We start from the raw sequence: 14,826 nt of genomic DNA, 5'->3' as shown, positions 1-14,826 counted from the left end.
TATCCAATCAGTCAAAAATATATGTACACAAAATAAATTTTGGAACTATTATTGGGTAATTTTTTTTTTTGAAATTTCAATTTTACTTTTGACAAAATATGTAGTATTACAATATTTTGTCAAATGAATTAATGAAGTCAGTTGGATCTAGAGTTGTAGACAGGTAAAAATATGATTCAATTATAAAATTATTGTTTTAAAATTTACTCATATTTTATAAATAAAACAAAAATGTGTTTAAGGGATAAGTATTTTGAGTTAAGTATTTTTAATATTTTTTAGTTCTAAATATATATATATTTTAAATATGCTTAATTTTTAATATATAAAAAAAGTTAAATCAATAAATAAATTATTGGTTTAGACTAAAATAGTTCATCTTCTCTAAAATCAAATTTAAAATTATAGTTCTGCTATTTAGGTGTATTGAATTCAAACAACTTTAAGTTATATATAATATTTCTATATTATTAATTATAGAAATTTCACCTGAAGTCCCAAGATATTTTATTCATTTTTGGTTTGACTTCATTCTTTGAATAAATGTTTAATGATCTAGATAAACCAAGACCTCTAGCATTAAATAACCATACATCAAATCCCGCATCCGATAAAACAAAACCTAAAATATATATAACTTTCACATAATAAAAGTACATAAAAATACAATTAATTACAAAATAATTGATAGTATATATAATCAGAAACAAAAAAAAAATTATTTCTACTACTAAATTTTTTTTATAAAAAACTTTTATATTAAAAGGATAAATACACAATTTCTTTTTTTAACTTTTAATCTTATGTAGAAGATTTAAAAAAATTTTCAAATATAGTGTTGTTTTGTAAGTTGATTATCTACAATAAATAATAGAGTTTCATCAGCAGTATATGAAATAGGTTTTTTTCTTATAAGATTTTTGAATTGTTATTCTTATTTTGGTGGTAGTAAAAGGAGACGGACATAATCTATTTAATAATCTTATTTACTGACAAAGTAAATACTGAAAAAGTAAAAAACTTTTTTTTGTTACAAATAAAACTTCAGGTGTATCAACAAAAAATTGACTAAGTATTAGTTTAGATTATTTTTTATTGAAAGAAATTTTAAATAATATAATAAACTATTTTGAATAATATGTTGAAAACATTTGATTATGACCACTAACTAGACCCTATACTAGAAACTGCCAAAAAAAATCACTAAGATATATTTAATCCAACTTTTAAAAAAATGTGTATCTAGTAATTTTTGTAGGGTATTTTATAAAAATTCGATGCGCAGCTGAGAATGTATTAATTTTACTATCATGAATTTTTTTTTTATTTATTTATTTTTTTGTGTCTGTGAACGCTCAATCTCAGCTCTCGCTAGACCGATTTTGATGAAAAATATGTCAAAATATCACAAATCGTATCTAGTCGAAGACATTACCCTCAAAAATTGAAAAAAATTCACTTATCATCCGTAAATAGGGGAAATCGCTAACAAAATTACAATTTTATAAAATGGTATTTTTTGACATTTTTTCAATTTTCTTTCTTTAAAACGGCCATAACTTTTTCAAAAATGAATAAATCAATATCATTTTTTTTTTTAGATGTTTGATGTCTATACCTATCATTTGGTATATATTTTTTATAAATTTGACCCTTTACCTGTCCAAGGGGAGAGATTTAAAATTATAACTGTTTTCCAAAAAATTAAGTTTTAAAAGTTTTCCGGAAATACTAACACTTTTATATATATCTTAAATTAAAGTTAATATGATTTACTTTATCATGGAAAAAAAAAATTTCGGACTTTATTTTGTCTTCACGATGAAAATGGCTATCGTATGCTATTTTTGTGTTAAAATTCTCGATTTTATATTTTACATTTTTAACTTTAAAATGTTATAACTTTTTGAAAAGTTATTTTAAGTTATTATAAAGTCATTTCTGAAAAACTATTTAAGGTGCTTACTTTTTTTCCATGAACAAATTTCATAAATAAAATTTTTCTCATGGTTACATTATAATATAAATAATATTATTTATAGTAAAGACCTTGCTCGTGTGATGGTGTCACGTTACCATTATCGTGAGAATTATTTTAATAAAATACAGACAGCACATCCGCTGCTTGAGACTGATGAATTAACAAATAATATTTATTGCCAATTTGGCAATAGTTCTAATTATTATAAAACCCCAAAAGACCTGACCATCGTGGTCAGTCGACTCCAGTGCCTTGTGTCCTTCATCAACCTCAGTACTCGGTTGTCGCTGTCCGGCTTACTGTTTAAAGTAAAGTCTTTGTTTATTCCTTTTTAAACCTATCTACGCTCTTCCACAACATTTCAGAGTACTTGTGTCTTGCACTTCGTCTGCATCTCATACCTTGGTGTTACCCTTATTCCCTTCCTATAACAACAGCCTTTCGACACCCACAGCTAACCCGGAGTGTCAGTCGAGCACGGTGACTGCTGTACGACAACACGCACGTGAATACCTAGACAGCAGGCACCACATGCTCATCTTTATCTTCGTACACATTACCTCTTCATATACACATTCAATATACTTTTGAATAAGAGTGATAAGTAATCATTGCCTTATCTAATTTCTTATCATGGTATTAATGCCAAGTTTGTAATGTATACACATTATCATCATATGTATACACAGTAATCATGAAAAGATAGCGTTTTCTTCTGTCCTTTTCTCAATACGTATTTCAATGTTTAATACCGTAAAATAATACATGAAAATTCAAATTTTCACAAACTTCAAAACGCTACAGAATATTTACTACTGAATATTAATAAGATATTTTTTTACTAAAATTTTTCTTAAATTCTACTCTACAAAATAGCTATCTTAGATTTTTTTTTACATTTTATTTAAAATTTAAAAATAAATAATATTTTTAATAAAATGTAAAAAAATTAATTGTTGAGATATAGCCATGGACCTAACGTATAACTATTATTTAAAAAAAAAATCAGCTAAAAATAATAACTGGATCAAAAGTTATTTAAGTTGTCAGTGAGTGGTGGGCCACCCTGTATAGTAATAATTAAAAATATGAAATAAGTTATTGAAAAATTTAATTTAGATTCACATGAAATAATTTTTGTATTCATTGTAATTGTAGTATAATAACTGTAAAACTATGCTACTATCGCACTATGTTAGGTTTTTTTCTGAATTTAATATACGTAAATTGCTGTATTACATTAAATGATAAAAGTATTGTAAAAACGTCTATCCAACTCAATATATCAAAATAAGTTTTATACATTCATATTCTTACGTAATCATTATCCTTTCAAAATATCTTTTCTTATTTTATTGTTGTTTTGAGCTTCAGCATAAGTTATTTGTCCATTTACATTTATTAACAAGAAGCTAATTATTTACAAAGGTTTTCTAATATTTTAAAATATAAATATGTTCTGGTTGAATTTTATTACTTTATTTGTATTCTGTATATTGTCTACGAATACTTTTTTAATGAAATTTAGGTATTTTTATAAATAAAATTTAATAAACTGAAATTCAAATGTATTATAAATGTATTAAACCTGTAAGAACATATATAAAAATGAATGTTAAAAGAAGAAGAGGTAGAGGAAGACCAAAAAAGACATGGAAGAATATTGATTGCGAATGAGGACTGCTGATGTGTGCCTAGATTATTTGGGAGATAGTGTCAACTGGATGGTTTAGGATAAAGGTGGCCGACCCCAAGTAGTTGGGATTAAGGCAATGAAAAAAACTTAAGTACTAATTTTCTATAGTTCTTTAATTCTTGATGGAATATTACAATTTTCATAGTTTTTATAATGAAGTTTAATATTTTTTCGTTGGTCAACTTCACTTTGTCTTTTATTTCTCCATTTTTTATGTTTTTTATGGTTTATTGCGTTAAATAATTTTAATATTTTTATATTTATTAAAATATTTTAAGTATATTATTCATTTTAAATTATAATAGTTATAAGTAATAAACTCATATTACATAAATATTATATTTTAAGATTAAAAAAAAAAAAATGATTTATCAGAGGTAAATGTGAACTATGAATAATAAACTACTTGGAATAAAAAAAATAATTTAATTTTGTATTTGAAACCTATCATATCAAATTATCATGTCAAACTTGATTCGTCAATAAATACTTTGAAAACATTAGAAATGAATGATTTTAATTTCCTATATGGAGATCGTGGGATAAGTAACTGTTTAATTGTAAATTAGAATTTTTTTTTAATTTTTGAGGGTAATATCTTCAACTAGATACGAATTGTAGTCATTTGACGTATCGTTGAAAAAATAAGGTCAAGTTTGAGCAGAGAAAATAAATAATAGTCACAAAAAAATATCTTCTTAGGTATTTTAAAATAAAATAAAATATAAAATCGGCAATTTTAACACAAAAATAGAATACGGTAGCCATTTTCATCGTGATGACAAAATAAAGTCAGAAAATTTTTTTTTTCATAATAAAGTATATTACATTAGATTTAATTTAAGATATATATAAAAGAGTCAGTATTTCAGGAACATTTTCAAAAGTCAAGTTGAAAAAATGTATTTTTTGTGAAAAAGTTGTCATTTTAAATCCCGCCCTGTGGGCAGATAAAGGGTCATATATAAAAAAAAAATATAGCAAATGAAAGGTAATGATATCATGCATCTATATAAAAAAATTATATTGATTTGGTTATTTTTAAAAAAGTTATAGCAATTTTAAGTAAAAAAAATTTCGAAAATTTCGAAAATTAGCGATTTTTAAATTTGTAATTTTTTTGGAGATTTTCCCCATTTACGGGAAACGAGGGAAAATTTTTCAATTTTTGAGGGTAATGTCTTCGACTAGATACGATTTGTGATCTTTTGATGTATCTTTGAAAGAAATCGGTTGGGTGAGATCTGAGAAAAAGTGGTAACAGACACAAAAAAAAATGAATAAATAAATAAATAAAAACAGATCATATTTAAATGAATACCTTCTCAGTTTCGCATCGAAGCTAAAAAAGAAATTAGAATTTTTTTTTGTTTTAAAAAATAAGTATTTATAAACAATTATATTTTAAAAGACCTATAACTGGTTCTTAACCGAAATTCCCTTATTGAAATATATGTAAAAATCCTTAAGGTTCCTTATGACTCGAAGATCCCAACTGCCAATCTTAATTCGGTTCGTAATAATTTATAACTACCATACAACTATTTACAATTTAATTCGTTATCTATAAGTATATTTTCTATGCACTTGTATATAAAAAAATTTCTTGTACGACTCTATAGTAAGTATTTAATATAGATAAATAAAGATAAATTTACTCACTAAGCGATGTATTTTCGAATGCAAAAACAATAGAACTAACAAAAAGTCCATGGATTAATAAAACAGGTGGACCAGTGATACTACTTTCTCTTTTATTGAATGGTATTCTTTCCAGTCCTAGTAAATACTTGTCAGGAGTCCAAAATTGATAAGTTTCTGCTAAATACCCATACTTTCTAATTTGACTAGTCTAACATAAATATTAATGGAAATATTAGTACTATAAACTAATTTGTAACAAAAAAAAAAATGAATTCAAACAACTGGATTAAAACTATACCTTTAGCCATGTTAAACATTTCAATATTTCAAAAAGTAACTATTTGATTAGTATTCCAAAAACAAATTAAATTTTTTAATTTACTTAAGCGACTACATTTATCTTTAACCTTGTTCGCGCCAAGCGTGAGCGCTGCATTAATAGTGTTTGACTGAATGGGTGAGATCAGGTGATGGTGCTTGTGCGCCATCAACTGTTAGGACGCCTTATCAGCATTCGGTTGTTCGGTCGTTTTTTATTCAAAATGTAATGTAAAATTATACAGTTTAGGTTATGTTGGTTTGTTAGTTAAGGGTTGTTTTTTTTTTGTATTTTTAAAAAAAAACGTTGTTCATGTTTCATGTCCCAATACATTTTCATATCATTATTGTAAATGCATTGAATTGTTTTCTTTTTTTTTTATTGTTTTTTATTAGTTGTAACATTATTATAATAAGAACTGCAGATTTCACTGTTATACAGGGTGGCCCACCACTCACTGACAACTTAAATAACTTTTGATCCAGTTAATATTTTTAGTTGATTTTTTTTTTAAATAATAGTTATACGTTAGGTCCATGGCTATATCTTAACAATTAATTTTTATACATTTTATTAAAAATATTATTTATTTTTAAATTTTAAATAAAATGTAAAAAAAAAATCTAAGATAGCTATTTTGTAGAGTAGAATTTAAGAAAAATTTTAGTAAAAAAATATCTTATTAATATTCNAATCTAAGATAGCTATTTTGTAGAGTAGAATTTAAGAAAAATTTTAGTAAAAAAATATCTTGATAATATTCAGTAGTAAATATTCTGTAGCGTTTTGAAGTTTGTGAATATTTAAATTTTCATGTACTCTTTTACGGTATTAAACATTGAAATACGTATTGAGAAAAGGACAGAAGAAAACGCTAAAAATTGTTAATTAATATTAAATTTGCATTAGTATGATGCATTCGAATTTATCACAGTAAATATTGAGAAGCAATTTTTATTATTAAGTTTGAAAGCATATTTCTTACGACACATTTAATTGATTTCTGACACTTGAAGGTAAATACTTATCAAGTATTACTTATGCTAAGTAAATTAAAGGGTATAAATCAATAGTTGAGATAACAATATTTGATTTTATGGACTTCTTAGTAACTGTAATTTCAAATTATTTTTTACAATAAATAATTTTTTTTTGTTTAAAAATTTTTACTATAGAAATTATGTTATTTATTTATAATGTATTAAAGTTATGAATAGTTAAATTTTATATTGTTGATAAATTATATGAATATAAATTTAAAATAAAATAATAATGAATAATATTCCTTAAAAAAAGAAAAGTTAATTGATAATATTCTTGCATTAGAAGTTTTAATACATCATGTGTACTCATTAACCCACAAATGCCATTATAATAACTATATCAATTACCCCATCAACACTATTATATTAAGTAAGTTTATAATTAAACTTAAAAATTAATATCAAAACATTAAATAATCTGAAAAATATAATATTTTTTAATAAAAACACTTTTTTTATTATTTAAAAGAAGAAAAAGTATTCAAAAAACTTTTTGAACCAATTCATATTTTTAAAGTGAAACTTCTTTATAGAAGGTCCGAAAAAAAAACAGATTATCGAGTGTCACAGTCGGTCACGGTCGGCAGTAAAGTATATTTTATATTATAATTTAGTACTGTATTTTCGAAAATTAAAGTAATTTTAATTAAAATATATTAAATAATTTAATTTCAAACAATTTTGATTGTGCAAAAAAAAATTTTAAAGAACCGCAATAGATGCAATTTTTACATGATATCTTCTTAACGAAAGAAGTTTTACTTCATCCGCACGTATTCGTAACAGGGTCATTCCATGTGAAATCACCTTATGTGTGTGCTGTTATAGTTTAGAAATTTATGAAATTTATATCATAGACTTCTTAAAGGTCATTGACAACAAAAATAATATATTTTTTTTTTTATTATTGTTTTTTTACCAGATAGTGCATTTTTTATAATTAAAAACATGAAAAAACTGCCTATGTTCTGGAGCCTATAAAACTTCACATCCAAATAAGCTATCACTGTGGAACTAGCACTGTTTTACTCATATTAAATAGTACTTCAATTTCATTCTTAAGTTTATAAATTTTGAATTTTTTTGAACATAGAAATTTTGATTTAAATTCTTTAAATTTTGCAGTATTTTAATAGCAAAATTTGAAGAACAAAAAATTTTTTAATTAAAATTTTTTTTTTCTTTTCAGAAACTTTTAGTAATGTTCTTTTAACCCATGTCATATTTGAATCGATTTATAATTTTTTTTGTATCGTTTTACGGTCTTGAACATGCAAGGTTTGCTGAAAATAGCCAACTTTATCATCTCATTACACAAAAGTGACTGAACGAATTTTTTTCAAATTTACATAGTACTTTCCTTTAGGCAATTAAAACGTCTGATGAAAATTTTATGATGGAGAAATAATTTTAACGCTACTTATAGAATTTACAAAATTTACAATTTGCGTATTATGGAAAATCCATAAACAACATAATTTTCAACACTCAATTTTAATTTCTTGTATTTATTCTGTGTTCTGTAGTATATTAAGTTATTGGGACTCATAAAAAAATCCTAGGAGCAATGGCTAAGTTCGGAAAAGCTCCATTACTTTTCTCCATAAAGTTAATTACATCAATAGATATTGTTGATTCTTCGACTACTATGCTGTAGTATATAAATATTTTATACCAAATATATAAAGTCATAAGGATTTCTATTGTACTAATCTCCGAATTTAATGAATTAGTGTGATTTTAATTAGCGGATCATGTGTAGTATATAATATTTCATCTAACGCATCAATAATTTCTTGAATGTGACATGAAACTGTATTGCTTTGATACTATCACACCTTGTTTCTGNACTTTATACCAAATATATAAACTCATAAGGATTTCTATTATACTAATCTTCGAATTTAATGAATTAGTGTGATTTTAATTAACGAATCATGTGTAGTATATAATATTTCATCTAACGCATCAATAATTTCTTGAATGTGACATGAAACTTTATAGCTTTAATACTATCACACCTTGTTTCTGACTATTTTTTTACTGTGCTCTTTTGGTAATATTAAGATAATATAATTTTAACACCACCTATAGAGTTTCAAAATTTATCATTTACATATTATGGAATTGTTTGCATTGTTTTGGTGCACAATTCCAGTAAACTATGTAGTTTTTCGTCTATAATTACTATAATTTGGAGGTGTGTACCTTTTTCCATGAAAATGACTTATACTTTTGAATGAGAGTGATAAGTAATAATTGCCTTATCTAATTTCTTATCATGGTATTAATGCCAAGTTTGTAATGTATACACATTATCATCATATGTATACACAGTAATCATGAAAAGATAGCGTTTTCTTCTGTCCTTTTCTCAATACGTATTTCAATGTTTAATACCGTAAAATAATACATGAAAATTCAAATTTTCACAAACTTCAAAACGCTACAGAATATTTACTACTGAATATTATCAAGATATTTTTTTACTAAAATTTTTCTTAAATTCTACTCTATAAAATAGCTATCTTAGATTTTTTTTTTACATTTTATTTAAAATTTAAAAATAAATAATATTTTTAATAAAATGTAAAAAAATTAATTGTTGAGATATAGCCATGGACCTAACGTATAACTATTATTTAAAAAAAAAATCAGCTAAAAATAATAACTGGATCAAAAGTTATTTAAGTTGTCAGTGAGTGGTGGGCCACCCTGTACATTAGGATTGTAAAAACTACATTTCAGTCAAAGTTAATACTATTATTGATGAATTTAATTACAATGACATTATAGTTTTTTACTATGACTAATTTGTTTTTAGATTAATCCAATTGTAACTATTTTTAATTTCTAGAAAAATTGTTTTAAAATAAATTAAGTGAAATAATAACGCATAACATAAATTGTCTGAAAATTATATTATAAAATCAAAATAATTTTATTTTTAAAATTTAAAAAACAAACCAATTAAAATATTATATCAAGGTATATATATTTTTTAAGATTAATTGGATGGAACAAAAAAGTTCCATTATACATATTAACAAGTTCATTATATTTTTGAAGACTCGTCTTGATGAATAAACTTGAATTAATGATTACTAGTGTGTAACATTTCGTTATTTAGAGGGGATTCAAGGTTTTTTTATGAAAATACGAGAATAACGTATTCTAAATGAACTTATAGTGTACTTGCTCATAAGATTGGTTTCAAATCTGTAGAGGGATTCGAGTAATCTGGATCTTCAAATTTGAAATAAATACCGAAGGTTTAACTTTATTTTAAAAATTATATAAAAATATAATATTATATATTAGATTATCTATAATGCTCCTATGATAAAACTATTATATAATAGAACAATGCCAAAACTCTATTCTGGGTAAATTATTGGCGAAGGTCGGAAAAGTTTTGCCGCTCGCCTGCAAGCGTTTTAAAATTTTGACAGTTTTCGAAAAAAACGTTCGCTGACGACACCGTTTTACGACCTAAGGTTTGAAATTTTCACCAGACCCGCTCAATGACATTTCTGAGACATACAAAAATTAATTCAATCCATTTTTTTTTTTTAAGTCATGTGCGTGGTTTTAATATGGGCATTGACTCATTTCTGCGCATATGTTTACTGTGACCCTTAATTTGTAAAATATGAATTTTTATGACGATTTAATTTTCTGTTCAATTTATTATTAATTTATTGTTATTGTTGTCATATATGAATTGATTGTGTTAGTTATATATATTATATATTTTTTAATGTTATGTATATTATTTTTATATAGTATGTTTAGTTTATTAAGCATACGTTTATTAAATTATTTTCTGTCGATTTTTTTTTAATATGTTTATAATACAAATTTGTTAATATGAGGACAGCTGATGTAAGCGTTGATGATGTGAGAGATCGTGTCAATTGGAAGTTTAGAATAAGGCCAACCCCAAGTAGTTGGGATTGAGGCGAGGAAGAAAAATAAGAATAAGACAAATTTGTTGATATATTTAATCATGTTTATTGTTATATTTATCTTTTGTTTGAATTATTGCTTTAAAATTGGCTTACTGTAGTTTTAGCTTCGATGCGAAGCGGAGAAGGTATTAATTTTACTATGATGTTTTTTTTTTTTATGTCTGTTGCCACTTTTTCTCAGCTCTCACTGGATCGATTTCTTTCAAAAATACGTCAAAAGATCACAAATCGTATCTAGTTGAAGACATTACCCTTAAAAATTGAAAAAAATTCCCTCGTTCCCCGCAAATGGGGGAAATATCCAAAAAAATTACAAATTTAAAAATCGCTAATTTTCGAAATTTTTTCACTTTTTTTTNAAATTTAAAAATCGCTAACTTTCGAAATTTTTTCACTTTTTTTCCTTAAAACTTCCATAACTTTTTAAAAAATCAACAAATCTACAAAAAAATTTTTTATACTAAAACCTTAGATATTTCCCTTTCATTTGATATCATTTTTTTGAAAATCTATCATTAACCTGCTCAATGGGGGGGGATTTAAAATAGCAACTTTTTTACAAAAACTAACTTTTTCAACTTAATTTTTGAAAATGTTCCGGAAATACTGCGTCCTTTAAACATATATAAAATTAAAGCTTATTTTATGTACTACAAAATGAAAAAAAAAAATTGTCCCTACGACCTATCTTCTATACGCAAATGGCTGTCGTATTAAAAAATATGCTATTTTTGTATTAAAATTATGGGTTTTATATTTTATTTTAATAGAACTTGATGTTGATTTTGCAATTATCCATCAATTTTTTAAAATTAAACACTATCTACAGATTTGCATCGAAGCGTTTCTTATGATAGTGATTTTAATCACTGTCAGATNAAACACTATCTACAGATTTGTATCGAAGCGTTTCTTATGATAGTGATTTTAATCACTGTCAGATTNCGTTTCTTATGATAGTGATTTTAATCACTTTCAGATTAAATCTATACTGGACCAAACTATGTAATGTCTCCAATATGCCGCGACCCCACTGTGCTACCGTTTTTTTTTACTTTGAACTATGTTTTATCCACACAGATTTTATATTAGGATACTATTTTGCATTTGTGAATAGCATTATATTTTGTATATTTTATCAAGAAATGTTATATATACATTTCAGGGTGGTAATATAAGTATAGGTGTTTTTACATACATCATCAGAATAGTACAGTATTAATAATCTTATTAATTCATATATGATGTATTAGTCTATGAGTTTATCGTAAAAATTGGTATCCTTCTATACTGTCCAATGTCAAATAACAGTAACTAATATGATTATTAAAATTAAATTTTTTACATAGTCTTAGGTAATATAACATGTCGAATTTTTTTGTAATTATTCTATAATATAAATACAATTATTATAATTAGAATATTAATAATTATTGTATATACCAGGGCGTATTTAAGGAGGACTTGGGCGATTTAAGGAGATCCATTGAACCAGCGCTATCAATAATTTTTTATGCAACTTCTAAGAAATAAGGACCTAATGACCTTTTTTTTGATCATCACTTTGATTTTTAGCAAAAAAAAATTAAACACCCTCCTAAAATAATTTCTGACTACACTCAAGGGGAATCCCTTATTAAGGTATTGAGGTATATAAAGAGGCTTATGTGCCGAAGGCTTGTGAGGCACGTATGGCCCCAGTTAGGCCAAACTTAGTATATGAATATTATTCTTATTTTATTATGTAAAATAAAATTTATTTATAATACAATAATTACATTTCTAACTGTAATTTTTTTAATAATAATTCGTAATTAGAATTTATTATTTTTGAAAATAACACATTATAAATTGCTTTCTATCCTACACGACGCCTATAACTATTGTTAATAGGTAATATTTGTCTTACATAAGATTTTGAGATAACTGTAAAGTTGATAATATTTCAAAACTAGTAAAAATCATAATTAATTAAAGTGAAATATTAGCAATATTTAAGTCTTAATAAAAAATAAAATTTATTATACGATAAAAAGCAACAAAAATAAATTATTCCTATGCTTATTATGTAATACTGTACTATAATTGGTACTCACGGTGTCAGCAGAGTAAACAAAATTTGTATTACTCGTTAGCATTAAAACATTAAATGTTAAAAGATACAACAGAATATTTGAAAAGTGCTGCATTATACTATTTTAAAGTAAATTATTAATAATTTGTTGATAATAAGTAATGTAGTTAAAGAAGTATTTTTATTTTCAAGTAAGATTATGCATAAAAATAAACCATTTATAAGAAAAATAAATATATATATATATTCTTTATTAGATTTATAGATAATAAGAGTCATTATGAATAAAATATACTTTTAAGTAGACATACCTATACGCAGTGACATACATAGAGGGGCTAATAGGACTATAACTCCTTCCATTGGTCATGTTACTTATACTTATCATAAAGTGATTTTGACGCTAGTAAGATTAGGTGATAAAAAATAAGAAAATTAATTGATAGTATTAGAAGGCAAGTTATAATTTATTGACATTCAAAAAAGACAAGGCCAAAGAAAAAATAATTTAGTTCATTAATTATATGTATTTAACAACTTCAATGTAATACAATTATATCACATTATATTGCAAAATCATGATAAGCAAATTTAAGTTAATAATTGCATGACTTTTATTTTACTAATGAGAGAATGTTCAGTGTATACACATATTGAATCAAGCACAAGTACAGAATTTTATATTAGAAGATTATCAAGTTCAAATTTTTATAACACCCACCAACAACGGTGTGTCTATACATACAGGGGTGATCCTTAGTGGAAAATCTTCAAAAATATTAGAGCTAATCATTATTTTATTTTATTAATTAAAGTGAATCTTTGGTGAACAACTTTATACGAAAAATTAATTTCTGTCATAATTCTTACTCTAAACAAAGTCAAATATATTAAGTCACCAGAGGCATATTCAGAATTTTTCCGGCATGCGTTGGTTAAAGAAATATAACAAAATAAATTGTTTTTAATTTTGAGTGATTTTTAATATGCATAATTATAATTAACGGGAAACCCAGAGTAAAAAGTTAAGTATTGAAACCTTAAGAGAAAATATTTGCAATACCATTTGAAAAGGATAGAAAACATTACTCTACTCTCCCATTTGCAATGAACTGTAGTAGACCATTAATATTTACTATAAGCCAGTTTGATATTAAATGTACATTAATTTAAATAAAAATATGTTTTTTAATTATCTTTATAAATAAAATAATTGTATAATGAAATAACTTTAGAAGTTATCTTAAGACTTGGTGATATGATACCGTGCATTTGAGAAAAGAACAACAGTATTAAAATGAGTGTAATTAGTGTGGTCAGAATATACAGTAACTTTAAGGATATTTTATAAAAACGTTTATAATTTAAAATTAAGCTATACTAGCAAAAAAATGTAATTGACCAAAAGTATTCAATATAAAATGATAAACACGACGATCTAATTAAAATTAATTTTTTAAATCTATCATGTTTATTATTTTATTTTGAACAAAAGCTTAATGAACAAAAATTTGAAATTATTCTTAGATTTATCTTAAGTTTTAGAAAATATTTTTATACTACGCATGTATCACAGAAGTCAGGCGAATTTCCTTTGCTACACTCATTCTCTACTTAATTTTGTAGTCTACCGTCAAACACTCTGATCCATACATTAGTTGTTATCACTATATTCCAAAGACGCAATAAATGTTTTGAACTTCGGGGTGCTTAAGTTCTAAAGACCAAAGCATTATTTTTCATTTGAAATAGTGTATCCATCCTCTTTTTATCTATTTATAAATAAGCAATTATGTATAACATTATATACAAACATTTTTTTCCTGACGCTTAATATCTCAAATATAATAGTTCAAACCAAAATACTTTACCATTCTTAAATGGTAAAATGCACTTAATATGCCAATGATATGCACACTCACCAAGTAATTATTCATACAATATTAGAAATAATTAAATTTTTCTTTAGAAAATTTTAATGGTGAATGGTGAAATATTCTTGAAATTGCTAAGTAGCCAAAGCACTCCTCTTTTTTGGCTATTTTACAATATTATAGAACATACCTTTTGGCCTCATTGGGATTCTCTTATCAAATAA

At 24.6% G+C, this 14,826-nt stretch overlaps 1 protein-coding gene across 1 annotated transcript in view; it reads right to left on the bottom strand.

The window, feature by feature from the left end:
• The window catches only part of LOC126893533 (uncharacterized), a 32,025-nt gene extending 19,078 nt beyond the window's left edge, over positions 1–12,947 (bottom strand). Inside the window, exons 1-3 of the mRNA XM_050663847.1 lie at positions 12,751–12,947; positions 5,340–5,529; positions 490–622 (exon numbers count right to left, since the gene is read on the bottom strand). Of these exons, the coding sequence (XP_050519804.1) occupies positions 490–622; positions 5,340–5,529; positions 12,751–12,843 (416 nt within the window). The 5' untranslated portion in view covers positions 12,844–12,947. The remainder of the gene's footprint in view (positions 1–489; positions 623–5,339; positions 5,530–12,750) is intronic.
• Positions 12,948–14,826: the final 1,879 nt, after the last annotated feature.

This window comes from Daktulosphaira vitifoliae, unplaced genomic scaffold, assembly GCF_025091365.1.
Source record: "Daktulosphaira vitifoliae isolate Bord-2020 unplaced genomic scaffold, ASM2509136v1 Scaffold_1, whole genome shotgun sequence".
NCBI lineage: Eukaryota > Metazoa > Arthropoda > Insecta > Hemiptera > Phylloxeridae > Daktulosphaira > Daktulosphaira vitifoliae.
This window is presented reverse-complemented; position numbering and strand designations above follow the sequence as displayed.